We start from the raw sequence: 26628 nt of genomic DNA, 5'->3' as shown, positions 1-26628 counted from the left end.
TGGTCGCCTCTCTCTCAGCCTTATCTCCCTTGTTCCTGGCCCAACAATGAAGAAATTATCTCTCCGAACTTCTTGCAAGAAGGAAGTAAGCGTAGAAAGCTCTCAACATCCAGAGGAACTTTGCAGCTTCAGTTTCAACTGCTGCAGTTAAGCTGCCTGTGGATCACTAATCACAGTGTCGACAGATATATCTTAGAAGAATGAGAGCAATGCTCCTGCTATCTCATTCTGAGACCTGCAATAGAAATCAATTTATTTTTTTATCTGAATGTCTCTCAGGGAAGAGGACAGAACAAACGTATTCTTCCACTACGCACAACACTTGCTGGGTTGGAGTACAGGTCCATTTTCCTCCTCAGGAAAGAGATACAGAGCAGGCAAGATACAGAGCTGGTTGAGAGAGGCAACTGACACTGCATGGAATTGCAGAGAAAGGGCTTCAAAGACACTGAATGGAATTCCTCAAAGATCTTTGTTTCAGAGTGCTGTTCAGTGGCTCAATATCCAAGTGGAGACTGGTGACGAGTGGTGTTCCTCAAGGATTGGTGCTGGAACTGGTGTTATTTAACATCTCTGTAGGCCACATGGACAGTGGGATCAAGTGCACTCTCAGAAAGTTCGCAGATGACACCAAGCTGAGTGGCGCAGTTGACATGCTGGAGGGAAGTGATGCTATCCAGAGAGACCTGGCCAGGCTTGACATTTCCCAGGATGTCTCAAGACTGATATAAGATTACAAGTAGGCTATCAGATTTGTTAAACCTGATGATGCTTATATACTTAACTGAAAGTCAACAACAAGAGGTATGCAAGGGTGTATCCTGGGAGGTGACCTGTGTCACATCTGTATGAATGATGTGGAAGATGAAAATGTGCTCTGTCACATCAAAGTTGCACTTGACACCAAGTGGTGAAGGGAGAGCAGTCGATATGCTTAAGGCATGGCTGTCATCCAGAAGGACCTATACACGTTGCAGGAATTGGGCTAACATAAACCTTCTTACATTCAGCAAGGACAAACACAAAGTCCTACACCTTGCAAGAAATAAACCACTGCAGCAGCACATTCCATAGCCTGACTGGTTGAGTAGCAACTTTGCTGAAGTGGACCTGGGGGCCAGCAATGCACCTTGGCAGCAAAAATGGCCAACAGTACCCTAAGCTGTAGTCATAGGACCACAGCCAGTACGTCAGTAGATATAACAATTTCTTTCACTTGTCAGACAACATCTTGAATAAGGGAGACCCAGTACAAGAGACTGATAAACCAGTGCAAATTAAATAGAAAGCCAACAGGTTGGTTAGGATGCTGGAGCACTTCCTTGTAAGGAGAGATTAGCGGGGAACCAGGCTTGTTTAGCCAGGAGAGAAGGGTGTCTTTGGAGGGACGTAGCAGCAGACTTTCAATACTTATCAGGAGCTTATCAAGAAGATGGAATCAGATTCTTTACAGAGGTACATGGTGGGACAGCAATAAACAGCAGATGTAAATGGAAACAAGAGGTTCAGTGTGGATAGAAGAAAAAGCTTTTCCATTAAGAAGACAGTCAAGTATTGGTACAAACTGCACAGAGAGGGTGCACAATCTCCATCTTTGGAGGTCTTTGGGATGTAACAGAATAATTTATAACAATAGCCTCCAAGGATCTCATCCGTGATCTCAATACTTCTTTAAAAACAAACAACAAACTCATAATACTCAGGGGAAGACTGAAGCAGTGACAGTAAAATCCCCATATTCTGAAAAGGACAAAATGGATGTTGGCAGGGAACTCTAGATCAGTTAAGCTTGATACCAGCCTGGACAAAACAACGAAACAGTTAATTCTGAATTATAATGGAAAAAATAAAATCAGAGGCTAAAAATATAATGGAAACTAGGTCTTGTTAGGCAGCTACCTTGCTACCTTCTCTCTTTAGCTGTTTTTCTTTCCTTCATTCTTTTTTTTTTTCCTTCTTTCTTCCTCTTTTTTCTAAGACAGAATGACAGGCCTGGCAGGAAAAGATAGCAGTGCTAATGCAGCACACCTGGAAATCTGTTGCAAGGCTACTGCCATTGCCAATTTTGGTGTTACTTCACATGCAGGTTCTAATATTCCTGGCCCACCAACCACACTGCTGTCCCCAAACAGTACAAGCACAAAGTTCAGCCCCAAATGTACTCTGCATAGAACAGAGAGGCAGGAGCTTGGAGGAGGCTGTGGTGGCAGCTGGAGGACAGTGGCATCATGGCTGCAGGGACATGGTGAGCTGGACATCCTACTTTCAGTCTGCCCAGTGCTCTCTTCTCTGCACAGCATGGAGCCAGGGCAAGCTCTGAGCTGGGCTGCATGGGAGAGGGACAGAGACTTCTGTCCAGAGACTGACAGAGAGACCTTTGTCCTCATGGCAGTGAGGGACAGAGCTAGCGGCTAAGGGGTGGCTGCATCCCCTGCTTTTGGAGAAACAAATATCATGAGGATCTTCAGATAGTATGAGCCAGAACAAGCAGCTGAGCAGGGTACAGAGGGGTATCTTGGTCTAAAACAAGAAGTTATCAGGAACCCGCATCTCCCACTACCATCAGCTTCTGAAGATGAAAACAAGGACAAGATTATTTGGCTCAAGCTTTCTTCTACAAAATCTCAAGCAGCAAACGAGTGCTGTGAGCAACCTACAATGTATGCAATCTATGGATTGAAAAATGGCTTTCCATCTGAGATCCATGAGCAACTGTCAATGGTAAGACAGCACTAGACAGAGACACGAGCAAAAGCTTGCCTTGGCCCACTGCAGTTCCAACTCATTGGTTTACATACAATGTACAGATTGGTGAGATGAAGAAAAATGAGAGAGGCTACTCTCAACCACATAATTCACATCATTCTTTATAACACAGCAATGCATAGCCCAGTGTGAAGTACAAATTGGGACTGATGGTGTAAGGGATTGTCACAGAGGCAGAATTGGGAGTTCCAGGCACAACATAAGCCCTCATGTAATCTTTGGATCTACCACGTGGGAAGGATCATGACCACAGCTAAGCATCTTGCATGCATCAATAAAGCAGTTATTAGATCCCCCGCTCTACAGATGCAAGTGCTTTGCTCCCTTATTCAAGGCTGAGAGGACAGAACACGGCACAACACCTGTCTTGGTGCCAGTCTTGCAGGCAAAACCGTGACGAGTTCCAGAGCCAAGCTGAAGGGCTCGGCTTAGAATGAGATACTGCCATACTGCCTCCTTATGGCAGGAGGAACTGAACACCGGCTGAAGCAGACAAGAACTCGCTGTGGCTTAGGCCCTTTTACACAAGATCAGTTACAACACACACAAATACATATGAATCGTTGCCCACATTCTGGATAAATTTCTGTTGCAGGAATTTGTTTGCACCATGAGCAGAATACACCATCACAGACTGCTGCAAGATGGACTAAACACATGTGAGAACTTAATAAAAGCTACCTGCAGGGCTCTGTGGAGGTTTGGACAGCTTGCACAAGGTCAGTGAAGACATGACTTGCTCACAGCTAGCCTGGTTGTACTTGCTGCTTCCCATAGCTTAGCTCATAAAAAAACCTCACTGCTATCCTTCAGCAATCAGTCAAAGGTCAAAAGAAATGCAGAAAATGTCCCAGAAAGTGAAAGGGAAGCTGATTTCAGGCAGTCAATTTCCCTCTTACTACAGCAAATCGTCCCTGGTGCAAGCCCTCTCTGATAGGTAGGCTGAGAGACAAAGCAGTTCTGAGGGCTCTGGTGTCACTCCATGAAAGCACTGTAAGATTCAGCACACAGTAACTGACCACCAGCTCCCTATTGCTGCAGCTCCTTTTGCCAGGAGGTATTGCCTACTCAGTTCTTGCTCGATTGTTTTGTGGAGCGCTATGATTAGCACCGAGCCAAAACCACCCAACCCTTGTGGACCTTTTATCCCTTCCTACTATCAGAATGAGATTTCATCTTGATGTTCGCAGCCTGGAGACCCAGAGGCCAGAGGTCACCACACGATCCACTGAGCCACCCAGTCCCTAGATCACAATGTTAACAAATCACCATTTATCTTTGTTACTGCAGCAAGTGTCCAAGGCAAAATGGTGCCAAAGATCACATCTGTTGGGATAACCTATTGATTTGTGTCATATTCTGCCCAATCCCCATTTTATTCTTGCTCAAGCAGAGGTCAAAGCAGGTTAAAAATAACTCCTTCAGTCTGAGGTGCTGGACTGAGGAATTTAAAGCCAGCTCACTCTTCCCAGGGTTGGGGGCTCAAAAATATCTCACAGAACCACAAGGAGCAGTAAAGCTACAGCCCCTACCAGCGAGAACTTGCATTTGGGAAACTCAAGGCACAGGACAAGGCCTTGCAGCTTTAACTAAAATACATTTTTTTTTTTTCTTTTGAAAGAGAGAAAGAGGGAGAATAAATCCATCTTCTTAGTTCATTCAAACAACTAAGCATTACAAAAGTTTACGTGATGTCCATACACAGCATATGCTCTGAAGTACCAGCGCAGAGTGATGCAGATTCCATTACAGCATTCACACTTCCTAGCCAAAGTACACAGACCACATCAGCATAATTCATTGTCCTCATTCCACAGTGTGTTACATTTTTTAACTTTATTACAGGGAAAAAAAAAAAAACCAAAGACAACCAAACAAACAGATCAGAGTTGGAGCTGTTACTGCTGTTCCTAGCACTTATGCTCATGTGTCATTTTTGTCTGAGAACTCTCCAGGGAGATGCAAATTTTTATTTATATTATTTTATCCCATTTCTAAACACCTTATATGGGAGTTAAATTGCCACCACTTTAGAGATATTTTACCTTCCATTACCACTGTGGCCTATAGGAAATTAAATTTTAAACTAATACACATTTCCACATCTTTTTCATTAAAGAAACAAAATATTCGTGCAAAGCAGAAAAAAGATCTTTATAGCATCTACACAGCCACCTGAACACTTTGCCTAGTGATTCAAAGGAGGATCTTATCTTTACTCTGGCTTCATAATTCCACTCTTGCACACAGAACAGACGATGAAGAAAGCAATGCAGCTTGTTTTTTCACCTAGCATCAGAGGTTCTGACATTCTTATTAGAGACAAAGGCTCTAAAGGAGCCTTAACCAAGTGGGCAAGTCCTCTTTTCCTTCCTCCACACACTGGTTTACATCGAAGCAGCATCCACCCAACAACCACGCTATAGCAGCCCTCTGAAGTCTTCCATAGAAGAAAGGAAGGAGATTAAACCAATCCATGCTACCAGATGGTAAAAATAAACACTGTGGATACCGGAGAGAGAGGAGAGAATAAAGGCTCTGTTTTATTACCAGTATCTTTCTCGCAGAAGAGAGAGTATCAAGTACCATGCAACGTGTCTCTGAGAATTCACTCACATATCCAACCAAATGCTTTGAAAACTGCTTCCATGTCCATTTCCCCCTTGGAACAAGGGACCAGTGTATTTCAGGGTGCTTTAGCAAGGGGCACTTGCCTAAACCTCTCCGAGATGCTACCGAGAAACAAAAACGTGTTCATCTCTGCCTCATCACAGAACTGCCCTGTCCATAGCTAAGCAGGCCATGCTGGCCTTGCTGCCCAGCATAGGATCCTGTATCCAATAAACCACAGGTGGAAGAGTCAAGAAGCAGCCAAAGCAGCATCATGCTCTCTTGACCACTGCATACTCCAAAGTCGCTTCCTCCCTTACCAGGTGCTTCCCAAACAGAGGGCAGAGCCCAGCACCAGCTGCGGCTGCGCACTTACAGGCTGAAGCCCACCAGCACAGGGGAAAGAGCAGCAGGGCAGGAGGCAGCAGGGGCCTGGCCAAGCATTCTCCTCTCTGCTCTCTCTCCAGCGGCTCTGCGGGCGATTACTCTGGAGCACCGAGCCATACCAAAATCAATAAACAATTTCTACGCAGCCCAGGGAACTTTGCCACACTTAATAAAAGTCTCCAGTCACAGTTATGGCTTCATTTCACCTTAACGTCTTCTTTAACTGTCCCTTCTATTCAAGATCAATTAGAGGCACGTGTAGAAAGAATAAAAACAAAACAAAAACTGGAAAAAAACAAAACACAAGGTCAAGCTAGGCAGCCCAGCTCTCTCCCTCCCCTCATCAGTCTCCTAATGGAAAATATAGGGACTTACAAGTAACATATGCCCATTATAGCCTCTGGTTCCAGTAACAGATCAGCAAAGGATCAGCCTTGTTTAGGAAAGCTGGACTTTCTGGTAATACTCAGCTGAGCGTGTAGAAGAAACCTCTGTTCCCTGCAATTTCAAAGCAAATTCAGGACCCCATAAGAATTTCAAATGCAAAAGGTGAAACTCTACCTATCCTCAAAAGGGATACAGTACAGGCACCTTTGAATAGGTCGCCTTCTCATCCCAGGGTTACTTCAGTCCCGCTGTTTCATTCATACCCTGACTTCTGATGAGCTATCCAGAATCCTGCCAACAAAACATCATCAATACCCCGGAGGAAAGGAGTAACAAAAGAGGGTATCTTCCATTAATAGGAGTTAGGGGCAAATAGCTGCATTTTGGCCTCTCCTCCCACCTCGCAAACTGGGGTATTAATATTGCTTTGATGTTATGTAATCAGGTTGAATAAATTAGAAAAAATGTTTGTGGTTTGTTGGTTTGATTTTGCTGTTTTTTGTTTGCTTGTTTTCACAGTGACTGAAGTAGCTGGCTTTGCACCTGGGACATATGCTCTTGATTAGTACATCAGATATGGTTTGTTGGTCACAGTGGTGATGAGTTGATGGTTGGACTAGATGATCTTAGTGGTCTTTTCCAACCTTAATGATTCCATGACAGGACAGTCACTCTGTAGTGTGCCTGGCCCATGTGTCAAACCTACAATCGTTTAGAGGATACTTGTATTCAGATTTATCCTCAGACAGAACCAAGAGTCTCTGCCCTGGCCTAGTGCAGCCTACTGGCCACCATGACTATTTCCAGTCAATAACAGCTAAATCAACTCTTTCATTGTTTTGCAACATTTTAGACACTTCCACAGTAAAATTAAACAGCTCAATACCCCAATGCCATCACTGCCTTCAGGCCCTCAACCAGAATAATGCAATAGAAACAGACTTGAAATCAGTACAGTTCCTCAATTCTTCTCAATGCTGCAGGAACCCATGAAGGAATATTTGGTTTGTATTCATCCCATCAGACTCACGAAGGAGTCAGCAGAGAGGAACCCTGGGGAAGTACCAAATGGGAAGCAGATTCATCCAGGGAAGATACTGCTGAACTGCCTCCATTTAGCATTAGCATGGGAAGTTCTATTACCAGAGGCAATAGCTTGGTCTCTTATATTGCTCTTAGAGAAATTGATCCTGCTACTGAAAGCAAAGCTTGAGAGCACAAAGCGCAGGGTCTGCAGAAAGCAGGACAACCCTTACCAATGTGCTGCTGTCACCAGCAAAACACATCCCCACCTCCAGTATGAATTCTGAAGTGAAATGCATCCACACTGAGTGGGCATCTCCTTCACAGGAGCAAAGAGCACAAGGGAAGAAGTTTGGGGACAGGCAGACACCATTCTCAACATGGCTTCCGCTGCTTTGGTAGGACTCACAGAGAACTAAATGCATACACACCATCAGCAGAGTGAGAGAAAAAAATCCAGGCAGTGGATAACAGGGTAAGGTGATATAAAAAGCAAAAACTTACTCGGCTTTCAATCCAAGTCATATTTCTCTAACAGCATCTCAGAAGCGTGGGCTCAGCTCCCCAAGTAAATCTCAGTTCCAAACACCACCACCTAAGGATCCTCTTCTTGCCTGTACCTGGGTTACAGCAGTTGTTCAGGACATCATGTTTGTCCACAGATTGCTTTGTTGAAATAACACCCTTGTATCTCCCAAATAAGGAGTTTAAAGCTCTTCAGCAACCACTCACTGAATGCTATGCAGATTTCCTGGCATCCTTACCATGAAAACTGTAAAATAACCCAACTATGCATTAGATGGAGTGAAGTATTTCAAAGCAGGCTCTGCAAACATGCACGTGGTTATATTCTCATAATTTAAAGTCTCTCAGAGAAAATTGAGATCACCAACTTATTAGAGAACACATCAGAAACTAACAGGGTGTTAAGTATTTCCAATTGAGAAGAGCTTACATGGCGGGGAAAAGACGGTCCCAGTAAGCCCTTATGCTGCATCACAAACCTTTGCCAAGAGCTATGATTTTCTTGTTTGCAATATTTCAGAGTGTTTGAGACCAAAGGAAATCTTATTTTTTATATTACATATATTTTTATATTTGTGTTATTTAAACATAAAATATCTCAGTGATACCCTGTGATAGCAAATTGGTTTTCATCTTGAATATTTCATCTTGTTCAGTGGAACTACTGTGTGGTACATGGCAAGGCCCAGAAACTGTGACCTACAGTGGAATACTGCAACAACAGCCACATCTGTAAAATCCAGAAAAATATTCTTTGAGTAGCTCATGGTTTGGCTGGTAGCATTTGAGAGGAAGAGAATCATGCTAGGCAGAAAGGATATAAAGGCCAAATAATGAAGGCCCTAAACAAGTCACTTGCATGGACAACAACTGCATGGAGTCACTAAAATACAAAACTTGAAATAAAACAATTCAGTAAAAATATCACCAAGGCAAAGGCGATTGCGGGAATGAGATCTCTTAAACCAACTGCTGAGGTGTTTGGAGTCAGAATGGAACTGTCTCCTCTACAAACATGATATTATACACTTATTACACATCCAAAATTTATATCTACCTGGAAAGCATCAATAAGAGGCAAAGTAACCTCCCAGCTGTGATAAAGCTAGCCTTCTATTAATAATCTATAATCTCACAAATAAAAGAGAAACTGCCCAAAACTTCTCACCTTTGCATTCAACCTAGTTTTGTAAGTCTATGCTATAAATGCAAGTAACCTGATTTTCTTTATTCCTTTTTTTCTAACATCCAAACACTTGGATACATGCAATTGAGGCCAGGAGGTAACCATTAGTATTAACAGTGTCTTGTCTCCATAGAAGCAAAGCCACCTTTAGTGACCATATTATATGAGAACACAAAAGTGAGATCCTCCAAAAGATGTGTAAGAAGCCATCAACCACATGGGCTGTATACAAACCAGCTTCTGCAGCTGTTCAAGATTGAGACCTCTCATGGTCACCTTTCTTTTCTGGAATAAGCAAGAACGCTACATAGAAGATTCTTCCTACAGTACTGCCCAAACACATGATGATTTCCACATTCAACAGAAAACTTGTCTTCATGCTAGATCCTTTTAGGATGGGAACTTAAATCTAGTAGGATATCTGAATAGAGCTGGATCATGTAGTCAAACTGAATAATATCCAGTTCATAATGATCTGTCACAACTCAGTGCCAGGATATGGGGAAATGGACAAAATGGTCCCTATACGTTGGAAGGGGAATGGTAGAAAATACAAGACTAAGTTGTGTCTAAGCTTCTGAACATTGTGTTCATCCCTTGGGCACAAGAGGGAAATGAAAGGACAGCTCGAGGAACAGGTCCCTCTCCCCAGTCTCTCTACTGCTGGCAAGACTAGGATTTCATAAAGAAAAGAAGTGAACACTGGAAGAAGGGTCTGAAACATAAAAGATCAGAGAAAGCTCTCTATCCCCTTGCCAAGGGACCCAACAAAGCAATATAATTGCTTGCTTTCCTCTATTAAGGATTGCTTCAGTTGTGGCATTTTACTGTACCCTCCCATCCAACTGGAATTGCCTCCAGTGGCACTTGTGCTTCAATCAACAGGAAGGATTTAATACAGAAATGTCCTGGTGCTACCTCCTTGCCAGAGGTGCCTGAAGCACTCTAGGATGCCAAGGGGTCTGACAAAAACACAGTCCTGTGGGATAAGGTCTCTTGGGGCTGATGACCTCTCACAGTTGGAAGTGAAAATGATAACCAGAAAAACACGTGGTTGCAGCATGTGAAAATGAGAACATTCTATCCAATAAACCAGCCTGCTAGAGGTCTTCACTAGATAAAAAAAATACATGGTCTGACCTCAGGCTCCTTCCAAAAATCCAGGAGCAGACAAGGCAACTGCAGTCGTGCCTCTCAGAATCACTCAGCACAGCTCACTTCCCAGCATGGCTCCCCTGAATGTGGCAGATGGGAATACAAAGATCTTTCTAGGTTTGAGTGCACATCTTAATCAACTGGGCCTATCTGGGGTTTTGGCTGTGGGTCTTTTGCTTGTTTGTTTTAAATGATTGTTATTTCTCTTCTGGACTTTGGGACTCCAGAGTATTTTGGCATTCTCCATCTTATCATTTTTCTTCCACTTACTAATAATGGACAAGAAGAAAAAATGTCACTGCTCACCCGGGAAGATGGATTTGTAAAGCTGGAGGGATTAGGGCAAGCTGAAAGCTGGCTCTTGATATGACCACAAACATGAGTGTGGGCTCAGAGAAAAACAGTGAGAAAAAATAGTCAGTGTGTCCCCCATACCCTATGAGACAAGTTCCTCACCCGTGTTATTTCCTCACCAGCCATCTTGTCCTTCTTTAGCAATCTGAGCACTCAGCAAGTTTCCCTGTTAGCAAACACTCAGCCTCCCTCCCTTTCTCAGCAGGCTAATGTAGAAGGCAACAATACATGGTAGAGAGAAAATTCCTGTAAGCAGATTCCTTGTGACTGAAGCATCAACCTTGACCAGTCACTTCAGAGCCCCGTTACATCCATAATGATACTGTCTCCACCTTTCCCTTCCCCCAGCATGAAAGATGAGTGGTTGTGTGGAACGAGTCCCCGAGCTGTGATGGGAATCCGTCTCGCTTGGCTGCAAAAAATATATATATCCTGGTATGGCTGTGATGAATCCTTTCATTATTCATCTGCAATTGCCCTGCTACTGCTGCTGTTCCGTTCTCTCTCTCTCTTTCTTTTATAAATAAAAATGGAAACAGATTAATGACAAATGTTGACAGTGATTGCTTTTAAATAGCCATACCTGAACATGGACTATGGGAGAGAAGCAGTGGCACGGCAGCATCAGAGGGTTGGAAAGATCAGGAAAGACTAAGTAAGAGATGGAAAAAATAGAGGTGCTTGTTCCAAGTGGGCAAGTTGAGCAGCGGCCAGAGGAAAGTATCTTTCTAGTGGTGACAGCCTCAATTTACTCCAACAAGCAAGCTCTGGATTACCAGAGTTAAATATCCAAAATACATAAAATAAGTAACAGCAGTCATTTTTGCTGTTAAAGATAGTCTGGAGAGATGCTTGCAGTGACTCCATCAGATTATTCCCAGGATGAAATGGCAATATGCAGAGGGACAGTTATACACAGCAGACCTCAGCAACAAACAAATAGTACCTGATAACCCTGCTCATCCTACTCTACTCCTGGAGATCACGGAACATCAAGGTCTCTGCAGCCCCTGAAGCCACCTGTATTTTAGGAATGAGGCTCGGACAGGCAAAGACAGCCTGTGACCAGTCAGGCCACATGTTAGCAGTTAGTGGGCGCATACCAGAGGGACAGGCCATCCTCATGACATCCTTCTTTGTCTGTTCCCACTGCATGAAGAAACATGCCAAACTTTTTGCTCTAGTAGCATTCCAGAAAGCTATGTTGATTATTACCAGCTAATGTTCCACCTCCTTACTGAAGAGAGGAGAGGAGAAGTGGCAGAGGTGGCCTTAGAAAAAGATGGCTCCCTTTATTTTTATTTATTATCTTAACGTACCCCCTTGCAACCATTCTGAGCAGACAGGCTGTGGTGACATAGAGCTCTCAAGATGCTGTCTCCTGATCTATACAAATCCAGGCACATTTTCTCTTGATTGAGTTCTCTTTGAATTCTCTCTCACAGGTGCATGGGAGACCTAATCTCCAAAAAAGTCAACTCAGGATGCTTGGTGGTCCATGCACTGCTGCACCACATGCCTTAGTATTTAACCCAGATGTTGCACCTTAGGCCTTCTAGGTGCTCTGTGAACCCTGTACAACAGAATCAGTCTCTTCTCCCCCATGGTAGAAACAGAGGCCGTTTTTTTGTCTGTTACACCTACTATGCCCTTCAAGCTGTCTAGGGATTCAGGTTATACTCACTGTTTCCCTTCTTCTCTCTGCTTTTAATTTCTTCCTCCTCCTCCTCTACATACAGCCCGAGTTCTCTTATCATTTCTGCATGCCCCTCTACCCTTCTGGTCATCTCCAGCAATTGCAGTCTCCTGCCCTACGTGCCACACTTATTAACTCAAATACCACCTGTTCACCCAAATATACCATGTCTGCTAAAAGCACTCTCTGCCAAACCTAGCTCATCCCCCTGCCTTCAATTACACCTTCTATCTAGCTCCTCATCCCCCTCAAAAAATCTGGCATCACACTTGAGCACAGAGATGCACACAGAGGCACTGCCATTTACTCCTTGCCAGGCTCCCACTTAACTAAACCCATTTTCATCCTTCCCTCAGAATTGCTCCTGTTCTGTCTGTGCCAAGTCACCCCCATCCTTCTCAAAGCACACTGTTATTTGGACTTCATTCAACAGCAGCTAACGCAAGACATTACAGCACAGAAGCTTACAGCAACAACCAATGCATAAACAAAATCCAGATACATGAGAGAACACACTGTCAGCATTTAATAATGAACACTAATTGCAAATAGGGGGATGGAGTTCTCCATTCCTGTTCTTTCAGCAGCCAAAAGCCACCCAAGCCAAGAGATGTGGCCATTCACAAATCAGGATCTGCTAATCACAGAATGGACCTCACTGAGGGGCTGACTGCCTGCCCCAGGCCTGCTTGGTATCCATCTTACCCACCAAACAGACAGCCTCTTGGAGCATTCTGCCATACAAATACAAGGGCCTTAGAGAAGCAGGTTCAAAAGCCTTTTGGGCGTGTTGTGGATTTGCTCTACAATACTTGCGAAGTTCTAACATCTTGAAACATCTTGTTTCTTGCCTTAAATCCCATCCCAAAATACTGTGGAGCATGCTGGTGAGGGGCCTCAACATCCCAGTACCTCTAGAGAAAGCTATTGCAAAGGACAAAAGGCTTCATTGAATCACTTGAGTTGGAAGGGGCCCTTAAAGGCCACCTGGTCCAACTTCCCTGCAATGAACGGGGACACCTACAGCTCCCTCAGGTTGCTCAGAGCCTGGTCTAGTATGGCCTTGACTGTCTTCAGGGACAGCACATCACCATATCTTTGAGCAAGGTCCAGGTCTTCACTACTTTTATTGTAAAAAACTTCTTCCTTACACCCAATCTAAATCTCCCCTGTTCTAATTCGAAACCATTTCCCCCTGTGCAATCACCACAGACCCTGCTAAACAGTCTGTCCCCTTCCTTCTTATAGTCCACCTTTAGACACCAACAGGCCGCTCTCAGGTCTTCCCGGAGCCCTTCCTCTCCCTATGCTGAACAGCCCCAGCTCTGTCAGCCTGTCCTCATAGGAGAGCTGCTCCAACCCTTGGATCATTTCTGTGGCCCTCCTCTGGACACACTCCAACAGGTCTGTGTTTCCCCTGTACCGAGGACTCCTGTGACTTCTTCAGGTAACATTCTCACTCCCCAGAACGGCTGGTTCTCACCATATGCATTTTCTTTCACTTTGCCCATCACCCATTACTCATCCGCAAAGAGATCCACCAGAAATACACTTGGGGTTCTCGAAAGCAGACTAGCTCTATCCAGCCACAGTCCTCTTTTAGGAAACATATGCAGTTATCTCATAAGAAATGTCCCTTCTTACCTGAGCTACAGATGGTGTAAAACCCCATCAGTAACACCTGGGAGACGAGGAGCACACGGCTCCTGGTGAGGCAGCTCTGTGTGACTTACAGGCCCTGCCAAAGCACCTCTTGCAGCCTTGGACTGTACAGTTGCTGTGAGTTGCTGAATCCCTTGAAAACGTGCGGTAGCAGTCACAAGCCTGCAAGCAACTGAGCCAAAGCACAGTGGAGCTGCCTGCTGAGAGAGCCTCCCTCCCGCCCAGGCAGCCCCTCCCTCAGCCCCCCGCCCTCGGGCCTGCTGCCGCCTCTGGCACTCCTCACACACACCAGCTGAGCCAATCAACGGATTACATCAGCAAAAAGCAAGGCTGGTTGATTTCTGTGTTTTGGGTGTTTGGTTTTTTTTGTTGTCGTTGCATGTTGTTTTCCTCCTGTTGGGAGGAGGATGCTACTCAGAGGGGTGACCCCAAGGAGTGCCAGGTAAACAGCAGGATGTTACAGCCAGGCCTGGGAAGCTGGGGTGGAAATGGCGGAGGAAGGTTTCCTCTTTCAGCTGTGATGACCTGTTCACTTCATGGCACTACACCTCACATTTCCCCAAAAATATAACGTCCCTAATATTACAGTCAGCTGTGAAGACTTTGCAAGATGTATTTGGATAAGAAAGTAGCAGCAAAATGGAAGGTCCAGTGCTCTTCCAAGTTTCTATCTGCTGCAGGGTTTCACCTCCCACAGACGTTCCAGGTGTCAGAAACCCTTTGAGTGCACTGCAGCTGAGCTTTCTGACCCAATCTGTCCAGCTGCATATGCAGTCCACACCACATGCTGCTGTAGTGTGTACTCTGTACTCCTTAGGTGGATTTTAACCTACACCACCCTATTCCATCTCTCAGTCCCCCTTGGTATCCATCCCTCTGCTTAGGATTTGGGCCAGGTGTTGCAGTTACTGAGGACAGCCTCTTGCTTTGGGGATTCTTCTGTAGTTTTGATGTTTGTTGTTTTTCAAACAAGAACACTGCTTTAACCACGAGATGTTAGCTTCACCAACACCAACCACATTTGCACTCCAGGGAAAGACAGAAGATCTGTAGTCTACTGACCTTCATACTACACTGCAAAGTCTACATTTTGCTCAAGCTTATATTTAATGAGATGACTGACACAAAGAGCCTAAGTATTGAGATGTAGTATTCATGTGGATATAAACTGCACAAGCAAAGGCCTTGTCCAGCCTGTCTTTTTCCTCCCTACCTTGCCCCTTGTGCCTCACAGCTTCGCCCCTTTGCCCTTGTTCTGACTCTTTCCTGATCCTCCCATCAGGTGACAATTTGAATTTTAAAGCCATTTACACTCCAAAAGGGGCATAATCAGATTTTTATCCCATACTTTTCTGATGTGACTTTTTTATTATGACATCAAGTACTGACCCATAATAAGGATGTAAATGCCCACTTTAATATCTATTACCAGTATCTGCAGATGCATATGAAATTATAGTATCACCACATAACTACATATTAACCTCTTGAGCTCCATGACAGACAAACTCTCCAGGGAACACTGTATTACAATTTTCACTTACCAGCAGTAGTTCAGTGACAACCAGTAGAAGTTGTACTCATCTGTACCCCAAAACTCAAGGTACTTGCAGAATGACAGAGAATACTCACGTTCTGAATACACTAGATCTGCTGCTTTCAGCTCCCAGCTTTTTGTGATGAGCATTTGATACCTTCCCATGAGCAAATACCAGAGGTGCATTTAAGTGTGTATACACAGGTGGGATGTAGCTTACCCAAAAACAATTTGCAGGTGTCAGCAGAGCTGTGTCTGAGCCACATGGTAGCGCACAACTATTGCTTTAGAGGAGGAGTAAGGTGTACAGCATCATATCATGTCATTTTAAATGCTTCTGTAGCACAAAATACGCACTTTTTTCAGGAAGAACCCATTCAGCACAGGTGTATAGGTGCAGTGTGTAAGCAAGGAATAACATGGTCCACAATGCTTTACAGCAACGATGGGGATACAACTGCAGCTACCTGCCTCATGTCAAGATGGTTTTTGTGGAAATTCCAACATTCTGATTTCTGTCTTTCAGGTCAACGGCATCTGTTTATATCAGAAATTGGGTATTTAGCTGCAACTAGAGCCTGTTAACCACATCTGACACGAGAATTCTAATAAATGTTGGAGAAAGGTAGAGGGTTTTTTGGTTCGGTTGGGTTTTAAGAAAAAAAAAAGAAAAGGAAAAGTGCTAGTTTCTCTACAAGATTTAAATCTGAGATTCAAAGGAGAAATACAGGACAGACAAAAGTCAATGCTGTTCTTAATACCTTCCTCCTTCCGATACAGTTCAGATCATTGACTCTGGTTCCAAAGATGACCTTACGGCAAAAACACACACCAGAACTTCTGAGAAGTTACTTTCTACCGACCTGGGCACTGACAGACAGCCTATCATTCATTAAATAACAGCTGACTTTCTGCACTGTATAGTCATTGCTTTGGAGTTCAGGGAAGAGAATCAGAGAGTAACACTTGAAATGTCCATGCAAGACATTAGCCAACATTGGCCTATGGTGTTCAGGTAAAAGTACATGAAGTGTAACTGCTCGAGACCAAGTTTTCACCTACCTATTGCTCTTTCTCACGTTGTAGTAGATTAGCTACTTCACAGCAGATCTTCTGTCATACTGTGCACTTGGGTTGCTCTTCCTTTTTCAATTCGAGATCCAAGACCCAGGGAGAAAGCATATTTTTGGAAGCTAGAATATCCTGTAAAGAAATCCCAACACAAAGGGAATACATACCAACAATCCCTAGTGTAAAAATAAATTTTATAGTTGTATATAAATATATATACATACACATATATATCTGGATACAGATAGAAATATTCAAAATTGAAGAAAAGAGCTGTTATCCTAATTCATCCCTTTGTGCGTAACGTTACAGTGTTAAATCAAATGAGAAGTTTATTTTCAATCAGAATCCAGCTTCACAGAGCATCAAACACACACCTCTGGGGAGGGGAAGGCCAAGAACTGGAGGAGATGGCGTCTTACTCATTTACTGCTAAAGGCAGAAAAACCAAAGCAGGAGACTGTCAAAACAAAGTCATTGTGATGAATGCAAGTGACCAACAGCCTTGAAGATATGCTTGCCTGTTGCCACCTCTATGATGCCTGAGAAGCAACAGAGAGACTCCAGCAATAAGCACAGTGTTCCTCACCTCGTTCGTATGTTGTGGCTGAATTACCAGAATCTCTGGGCACTCACAGCTGTCATGGAAGTTAGAAAAAATTATTTGAATCTACAAAAGGTTACCAGTTTGCTGGTAGCACATCCTGGGCCTCCCAGATTTAGAGACAATTCCTAATTATTGTTTCAGTCATTGAGACCTATACTCTCCCGTAAAATAAGGGTGACAATAACATCCAAATTTCTAGCGCATAAATAAATCCATTAACATTTTTTGTTACCATAGCAGAAGGCACCCTGAAGACACTAACAAGGAAATTACTTCTTTCCTCTTCAGAATACAGTCTGGATGCTGTGCAGTGAATACAGCCTGAAGTGTCTAAATGAAGGAGAAAAAAGAAACCCACGCAGCTGTACACTGAGTGAACCTAAGCTCTCCCACACTGATCCAGGCAGGAACCCAATATGAAAGGGAGAGAACCCCCAACTTTTGCAACTGCCTGACTACATTGTACTGCTCATGCAGAAGGGCTGACTGTACTAATTAGAGCAACGCTGTCCACCTGAATTATAGGCTGGTTTGTCTACATGTGTAAGCATGAATCATTTCTTTTTCTTCTTTCTTTTGTTAAAGAACATACTTGCTTAAATACCTGAACAAATGGAAACCCAGGAAGTTGGTGTCTGAAGTCATGCAGCACTCTTACTGATGTGGTAAGGAGAGTGGGAAATGCCACCTGTTCCAGGGTAGCCCCATGGCAGCCCCTGCACTGGCTAAGTGCAGAGCAGTGGCAGTCCCACGGATCCTGGAAATCTGCTCCTCTACTCCACATTCCCACTCCCTGCTGCATCCACGATATCCAAAAGAACCAGCAAGGTAGGAAAGGTGCATGAAAGCTCCCCTTGCAGCTCATTTTCATAGGCTCCTTTTGTGGTGACACTGGATAGCCAAGAAAGAAACCACAGGATTTCTTTCACTCACCACAAAGTATTCAGCATTAAGAGAATCTTCATCTCTGGCTTTCTCAAAACAGGAATGCAGTCATCCCCAGGGACAGGGAGACTGTCTGAGTGAAGTCCACATGTTTGCAAAGCATAGAGTAAAGCACGATGAAGAAAACTCCTAAGGCAATGTTGGTGAACCTTTTATGAAGTTCTCCAGCTCTTCAAATGTGATGCTATTTTAAAGGTGTTTTATACATTCCATGTGTTTTTGTCTTCCTAAGGGCAGCACCTCCTGACTAAAACGTGCATAAGCTCTCCTCGTTCTCATCCTCTGATGTCTCCCTGTTGTTCCCTCACCTGGATTGAATGAAATGAATGTCATTTAGCAGTTTGAAACTCTGTATTTCTTTTCATTAAAAAAACAACTATCGAGTATTCGCCCTTACTGGAAAATTGCTTGACTTTAGTAGAGAACAAATCTTCCACTCCCAAATATGAAAGATCATTTATAGGTGAAAAACCCTCCGTAAATACATAGTTAGTCTACTTGCATTCACATGTATTTTCATGAGGTGTACGTTCTCTGAGGTGCAAAAGCATGAAACAAGCATGATCTGAAGAACACCAGTAGTAGAATAAAAAAAACCAAAAAAGAACACATGAGAAAATGATTTAAGAAATGCCCCAATTATAAAATGAAATGTTTATTACTAAGAAACAAATGCAGGTAGGTGGAAGACTGAAGCAGCTCTTAACTAACTGTAAATATCTGACTATGTTTTGATTATCACCCACAGCTGATGGTGTCTGCTGAACTGGGGCACTTCCCGTAAGAGATTCTATTCTTAAGAGCTCTTTTCTTCTTCCTCCCAACAAAAATCAGCACATTTCACCAGAAACACTTCTCAGTTCTCACAGGTGCAGCTTGAAGGTGAGAGGGGAAAAGCACCAGCTTTACAAACTGGAAAACAAATCAAACAAACAACAAACAACCCACATAGAAGATTAAGAATTTGAAGCGGCTTCCAAAGGATCTTGACCACTGTTTTAAAAACGTTCCATCAACTTGAGTTCCTGGGAACAGTTAATGTAGGAGGAGTTCTGCTTCATTCCTCACACAAGCATGCAGAGCTATCAATTTAGGGACACAAATGCATGCAAGAGAAAATTCCAAGTCCACTGCTAATTTGGTCTTTGAAGCTGCTGCTATCATGGTAAAATATAATGATGTAAATCAGTCTTAAAAGGATGCTACTTTTGGCAAAATGAATATATAACCATTAAAATACCAATTGAGACTGACCCACTCATTTAAACGAAATCTTTTTTGGGACTTGGCAAATCCAAAGTGGTGACTTGGAAGTGAAAGGATACTTAAGAAACTCTGGAATCATTTCAAGCTCCAAACAGGGAGCGTCACAATTGCCTAGACATGATATCATGGCAAACTAGGAAACAAACAAAAACTATTGAGCAAAGAACAGACACGATGAGTTACCTCAAATCCTTCACCCAAGCTTGCAATTCAAAGGAAAAAAGCGTAATCAATTCCTACAGACTCTCAGGTTGCAGTTTATATTTAAGGTATTTAAGGAAACAGATGAGGAAGCATAAAGATTATGAACCATTCCAATTCTGTAAATCTACTTGGATGTCACTGAACCTTTTCCCACTCTCAGCTCACTTTGTATCAGATACAACAAATCTTTCATATATTGATTTATTTCCAGTTTCTGTAATCAGAACAGAGATTCTGCAAGGCCCTTTTTCGGATAATACATGTTTAAGACAAAAGAATACAAACAAGAATCTTATTTACATTACCCCCAAAACAGACTCCTAAGAATCCAGAATCCAATACTTACTGAACAGTTAAACCTTATGACCACATAAAACAGCTGTGACATATACTACGTGGCTCTTTAGAGCACAGCTGTTTGTGAACTACCTCTGAGTAAGCTGTCTGGGACAGAAGGAAGCTAAAATGAAACTGGTGGTGCTTTGGGCTAGCTGTCTGGTGTTGCCTTTGACTTTGAAAGAAAATTCAAAGGCTTCACCAGTGCGTGGGGGCTCTCAGGTCAGGCCAGAGCAGACACACCATCTTCTCTCAGATGAGTGAGGCATGGCTCCTCCATGAGAAGGAACCTTCCATCTTGCTTTTAGTATGACAGTGAAAGTTACCAGGCATTACAGAGGCAAACCAAACAGACTAAGCTCTCAAGTATACTGACTTATAAGAACATTTCATCCAATACTGCACTGTAATACAGCTAAAGGAAACACAATGCATTTTGGAATTAAAAAAAAAAATGAAGATTATTCTTACTTTATAGTAGCTTGTGTGTTGAATAGCGGATATAAGAAGTTCAGATTCAGGCTCAGCTGCATGAATATGACTTTTATTGAAGTTACGGCACTATTTGGGCAGCAAGGACTATGATATTTGGCTATACAAATATATGAAGCGTGAATAGCAACAGGGAAGCAAGATTTCCTGCTTTTGTAAAGAATACACTAGAACGCAGTGCAGATGAATATGGAATACCGGAGATGTTCATGGAGGAAAGGAGCTAAAAGGCTGAATGACAAGTTTTACACTGTGAAGCTTATGAAAAGTGACTTAGGTGGGTTAATGGATTACAAGCACTTGTTGACTGTCAACAGATAGTTGTACACAACAAAGAAGCTGGTTGTAAAGGAAGAATAGGACTTTTCAACCTTGCTGAAAAAATCCTAGCAAGAAAAAGTGTCAGGATGCCGATACTTAGGGAAAAGCACTATTCCAAGAAAAGATGCAACTTCCTAACTGAGGGGGCAGTTAGCAAGAAGAAATGACTACCAAGGAAAATGAGCTAATCCTTGACGTTTCTGAAGTCAGACTACATGTCCTTCTACAAATATAATTAAACCCAGTTGCAGGAAAAGCACTATTGCTAAAAGGCTCACAAAAGTTTTCTTCAGTCTTGAAGAAACTTTCTATCTTTTTGAGACCAGACACTGGGGCTAACAGAATGTAAAAGCGAGGCATCACCATACAACTCATTTGTTATTAAGTAACCTCTACGTGTACAAAGTTGGGCACTGTGAGAAACAGAATACCAAGCTAGGCAGACCTTTGACCTGACCTAGTGCTTGTTTTATGCTCTTCATCCCATTTTCTTCAGAGATTACAATTAAAACAGAACAGCTCTGCAAAACCCTCAGCATCCTCATAACACTGGCAGCTCTGCTTTAAGACAATGAATACACCGGATCACACATGCAGGGGTCAGCAATACATTTTGTGATTATTGTTTGCAGGTATATATACATATATTGCATCTTTCTTCGATGTAACAGAATGTATCAGTCCATCTTCCAATTTTACCAGCTCTTTGAGTTGGTACAAGAAGTCTCTTTTCCAGGTATGCCAGCTGACACGTTATTCTCAGCACACTGGAATCACACTAACAGCCATGCTTGCACTTGAGATGGAATTTTACCCCCATCAAAGCTGGGAAGTGCATTTTGTCTCCACAAGTTGGTATGTCACCTGACTGAGGGCTAGACATGCATGGGTACCCAGGCTTTAGTGACAGTTCAGTCTCATATGCCTGTGACACAGTTCACTTCCTTAAAGAACAAGATGCTTTGGTGTAGTTAAGACACACTGTTCTCTCTCTCTGCTGAATTCTATTCTTGTACTGGTAAAAATTAATGGCCTCTGATAATTCTGCTTTCTTTATAGCAAGTAGTCCCTTATGTTTTTTGCTCTAAGAAGCATCATCATATTTTTCCTGTAATTTGTAGTACAAAAACAGAATGCCTCAGTGCAAACACAAACAGGATTAGAATGCAGGAGACAAAGATACAACAATACAGTATCACAGTGAGAACAGAAGTTTGTTCTCCCTTGATAGTCTCCTATAAAGGGCTAATAAAACACATTTTCTCAACAAATGACACGTAGCAGGCTTTACTGTTGCTTCACTGAGATGCTCTCTGGCTAAGAAACTGTTCCTGAAGACATCAAAGCAAAGTCCTTATCTGCTTGACATAATTCCTTTTCAGTTTCAAGGCATATACATTGAAGCATCTTCTTTATTCAGTGCAGAGGGCAATTACAATAAAGAAGATTCTCAACGACTGTTCTTCACTGATTTCTTTCTCATTCTCTGCCCACTGAGCAGCTGTCTGCAACATCCTCCAAGTAACAGAGAGAGCTTCTACAGTTTGAAGGGCAGCACTAAGCATCTCAATATCATTATTCAGGAATGCTGGCAAGACACACCTCTGCATAGTACAATCATGAAGCTAATCTATCATTCAGTAGCACTAGTCCCAGCCTCTTATGAGTTTCTCTCCAACTACCTTTTTCCTGCCTCCTTCACTCTTTACTATACCTTACCTTAAAATCATCAATTCATTCTTTAATTTGCACTCCTCCAGTATCTACCAAACTGGAACTTAAGCCTCGCTAAAGCTCACTGGAGCTACAAGAAATGTGCAAAGAATAACGACTAAATGTTCTCCTCCCAGCTCAGGCTTTCTCTTCTACTACATGTACACAATCTTGAACATAAATAAAGCCCTCTTTGCATAAGAATGTCATTATGAGCTGGTCTTTATCACTTTGCAAACCTGTAGCAACTGCATGATGTCCCCAGTGACAGTCGTAGGAAGGAGAATACATTATGCCACTTTATAAAAATACAACGAGGAGGACCTGGGAACGATAGGCTAGTGAGCCTTACCTCTGCCCCTCCTAAGTTTAATGAGCAAGTTCTGCAAGTCATTTTCAAGCATTCAAAGGACAAGAAGGTGGCTAGGAGAGGCAGTCAGATGTAATGAGGTATGAATCTGACTGCCTTCTAGAATGAAATGCCAGTGGAGGGCAGTGGATGCTGCTTACATTGACTTCAGCAAACCTCTTGATGTAGTTTCTCATAGCATCCTTACAAGCTGTGTTGGGGAGCTCTGGGTGCAGCCCAGTAGGAAGGTTGGTGAGGAACTGGTTGACCTCTCAGACTTGAAGAATGACCAATGGTTTGAAGTCTACATGGTAGCAAGTTATGAAAAGCGTGCCTCAGAAAATAATACTGAGGTTGATGGTATTCTGTGTTTTCATGAGTGATATGGAGAAAGAGACAGAACATACTCTCAATGATAACAGAAAAACAGGAATACTGCAGAGTTGCTGACATGCAAGAGGGTGGGGGGTACCACCCAGAAGAACCTTGACAGATTGAGTGAGTAAGCAGACAAAAACCTCCTGAATCTCACCCAAAGGCAGGTAAAGATTCTTGCATCTGGGACAGACTAGCCCTGTGTAAGACACTGACTGAAGATCAACTGGAGAGGAAGACAGATCTGGAAATAACTGGGGAGTCCTGGTGGACAAGAAGTGGAATACAAGTGAGCATTGCAAAACAACAAGCCTACTTCATTCATCTAAGAATGCTGCAAATACTGAAATCTGAATCAAGGTACTGAAGTATGACAATGAATTTAGATAAACACCCTGCAGTAATAAGATAGAACATGACATGTGATTCATTTAGGTTGTTTGCCAGCCAGGAGAATCAAATTTGATCAAGAGCCTGATTGACCTACAAATGGAGTCTAACATAGAAATGCTAAAGACAGGGCAGCTGCAAGAATTTGAGTCTCCCCTCACTTTCAGGAAGTTCCAGTTGCAGGAAACACTATTTATCAAGACAAGGCCTGCTACAGTTGCTCTTCAGTAGTGCCACAGATACATTCAACCTTTAAAGGCAAGTAAGACCTCCTAGGGAGCTTACAGTCTAACTAAGGGCTTAACCAGATGAACAGCGCTATTGACCTCAATAGGAAAATCTGATGATAATTTATCTCGTAGTGCCCCCAGAGAAAAATCATGTCAATTCTGGTGTCTCTCCCAAGAGTGAGAGAAGGGCCGTTAATTCCCTAAAACCTCACAACAACTCTCATAAAAGTTTTAGAATTGTCCTTAGATTACAGAAAAAGCAGAACTACTCCAAACAATCCTCATTATACATCATGCAATATTAGAATTGTTTTAAAAAGGGGAACACAAAAGACCACCATTTAAAATTTCAGCTAAATTGAAACAGGACTGTGTCTGGGGAATAGACTCAAATCAAGTGAAGTTTTGGAAGATCCTTCTTGAGATAAAAGCCTCTGAATTGCACAAACGCTCTTTTAGGAAGACCACTCCTTGTCATTGAAACTGCCTGCAGGTTAGGTTACAAGGTTCCCAAAACTAACATTTATCTGCACACCGTCACAAGAAGGTGACCATCTTTGCCTTTAACGTGCTTACAAGTCCTAGATAGACCAGAGACTACTTTTCAGTTCCAGACTATTGGCCCTTCCAGGGCTGAGATCTCTTCCACTAACTCCCAAGCACCACCGAACCAAGTGCTTCAAGTAAAAAATAAGACAATCCAGTAACTACTTTAAAACAGGAATACTCCTCTCTCCACAAAACCCTCACAGCCTGTCTCATAATCCAAACTGACCCCTGTACTCCTTTAGCAAGATAAAAGGGCTTTTCTTGATCTAAACAGCTCTAAAATGTACCACTAACAACAACAACAAAAACGTTTTGAGAGGGATTTGCATGGACAGATCTGACAGTTTGCTTGGGCTGCGAAATGTAAATCCAATTTGGATCTCTCCCCAAGAATAAGCAGGTATTAGGGGATCAGAGATAGGCAGTATGTCTGTAATAGAACTGTATTTGTCAATCTGCATTTAGACTGAGCCATTCCATTTTTGTTTTGTACATGTTATGACGATTTAACATTTTAACACATAATTAAATATAAAATACCACCATATAGCCTTGCTACCAAATCTGTCCCTCAGCTACTGATTTATAAAACAGAGGTAAACACCGCAAAACAATTAAAACCACTGCAAAAACAGTAAAAACAGTTCTAAGTGCACTTCCATATTCAAAATGAATTTTAAAAGCTTTAACAGTCCTGTCTGAAAGCTCCACCCAGTGAGGAAAGTAAAAACAATGGTATGCATACAAATATATCCTATTGTTAAAGGACTTAAGAACCCGTGAGGTCACCGGTCCCTTGACACATGCTATGCAGGTATATATTCTAAAAATGAACTCCAAAATATGCTGCAAATAGAATAATTAGAGAAAAGCGTAATATGATCAAGAACACAAGAAAAGTAGGGAGAAATCACTACCTAGACATAGTGAAACATAGAAGGTAACAGAGGACGAAGTGGAAGCATTACATAGAGAACAGAATCTCTTCTGTGTATGCTGCAGAGTTAAGTACAATCATCAGCAGGTGGAGACACCTCCAACAGATAGAGCAGACAATACTTTCTGAAGGGAGCAAGAACATGAGACAGCTGTGGTCTGATCAATGCCAAAAGTGCTCTGAACAGAAGCGGTACTTTAAATGTTTTTTCATTCAGCTATCTGTTAACTTCAGTGGAAAACGTGCTGCGAAATGCTGACAGTCACTTTTGAAGTTAAACACTGAGAAACAGAAGTTTGGTATATTCTCTAGCATACTTCAAGTGTTTTGGAAGTCCAGGTTCCCATCCATGACCTCAGTTTGCACATTTATGTCCAACTGGTTCTCCCAAATCCTTGTCCAGGAAATTTAGGAAAGAACATGCAATACACAAGCAAGACGAAAGGCATTTAGAACAAGAGAAGGAAAAAGGTCTAAGGGACCATGCTGCTAGTGGGCCAATGGCAATTTCTGAATTGACATGCACCGTAGTTGTTTCATTAGAAGAAACATTGTTCAAGTTCATACATACGGCCTGAAAACATTCTGCAAACACAGAATTCAACTTACATATTTTAACTTGTTATCATTCTAATTACCCAGCCAAGAAATCCTCCTGACCTAGAAGAAAGCAGGGGGTGCATTTTGCCTCCTTGAGCAGCAGTGGGAACTTTCACCCAGAAAACGCTAAATGCAGCAAACAAGCACAGAGTGAACAAAAATCCAAGATCTGAAACCCAAAAGATTCTGTACACAATCCAGCATGTATGAGTTGGCATCAGGTAAGGAGATGAACGCATAATAAATACAGCAACAGCAAGAACATTTTAAACAGTCACTGCAGTCCCAACACTCGTTACCTGTTTTTAAACACAGATTCTGTCTGGGTAATGGCGCACATCACGCGCCAATACTGAGGATATGTCTATTGCCAAACAAGATGTTTGGTGGAGACACACACCAGAGTCAAATACGTCCAAAATCCAGCAAGCTTTTACAGTTGCAATGCTTCCTTTTGGCTGTATCCAGGGCTCTTCTCTGGTGGCATTTTAAAAAAGTTAGTGGAGGCAGCAATTGTGGCTTTCTCAGGTGCTGGTATTTTCCCTGTCCACTCAGGGTTCTGGGATCTCGGGGATGGTGGTGTTGCTGGTAGGTCTGACTCTGCAGCATCCATCTGCACAGATAAAGTTGCTGGAATATAAAATTGCAGAAAAGGGGGAACAGAGGAAGAGAGTAGGAAAAGGAAATAAAAAAATGTTAGAACAAGTGACTTCATGGCAAACTCCTCATATACTTCAATACTTATATATATGAGGGTTTTATTTATCGAGTTCCTGCAAGTTCTGCTCCCTCCAGATTCTTTGAAACATAAATGCTTGAAGGCATTAGCATCATTGCCCTGATGATTTCCACACTCTGAACTTCAAGTTCCATTAGTCAAAGTTCCTGTTGAAAAATCAAGAATTTCAAAGTCTCTGAAATATCGGCCATTTCCAGATTGCAAAGCTCAGTTAAA

At 42.6% G+C, this 26628-nt stretch overlaps 1 protein-coding gene across 11 annotated transcripts in view; it reads right to left on the bottom strand.

The window, feature by feature from the left end:
* GPATCH2L (G-patch domain containing 2 like) overlaps positions 1-26628 on the bottom strand; it is a 78428-nt gene that overhangs the window by 21349 nt on the left and 30451 nt on the right. For 8 of the 11 annotated variants that reach the window (XM_421283.7, XM_004941813.5, XM_004941814.5 and 5 more), the window contains one exon: positions 19567-26303. In XM_421283.7, the coding sequence (XP_421283.2) occupies positions 26107-26303 (197 nt within the window). In that variant the 3' untranslated portion in view covers positions 19567-26106. Of the gene's footprint in view, positions 1-15146; positions 16492-19566; positions 26304-26628 lie in introns of those variants that run through there. The other 3 variants (XR_006939501.1, XR_006939500.1, XM_046942551.1) reach the window with 2 other exon arrangements.

Source organism: Gallus gallus, chromosome 5 (genome assembly GCF_016699485.2).
Source record: "Gallus gallus isolate bGalGal1 chromosome 5, bGalGal1.mat.broiler.GRCg7b, whole genome shotgun sequence".
Classification (NCBI taxonomy): Eukaryota; Metazoa; Chordata; class Aves; order Galliformes; family Phasianidae; genus Gallus; species Gallus gallus.
Note: the sequence above shows the minus strand (reverse complement) of the source record. Positions and strands in the feature narration are given on the sequence as shown.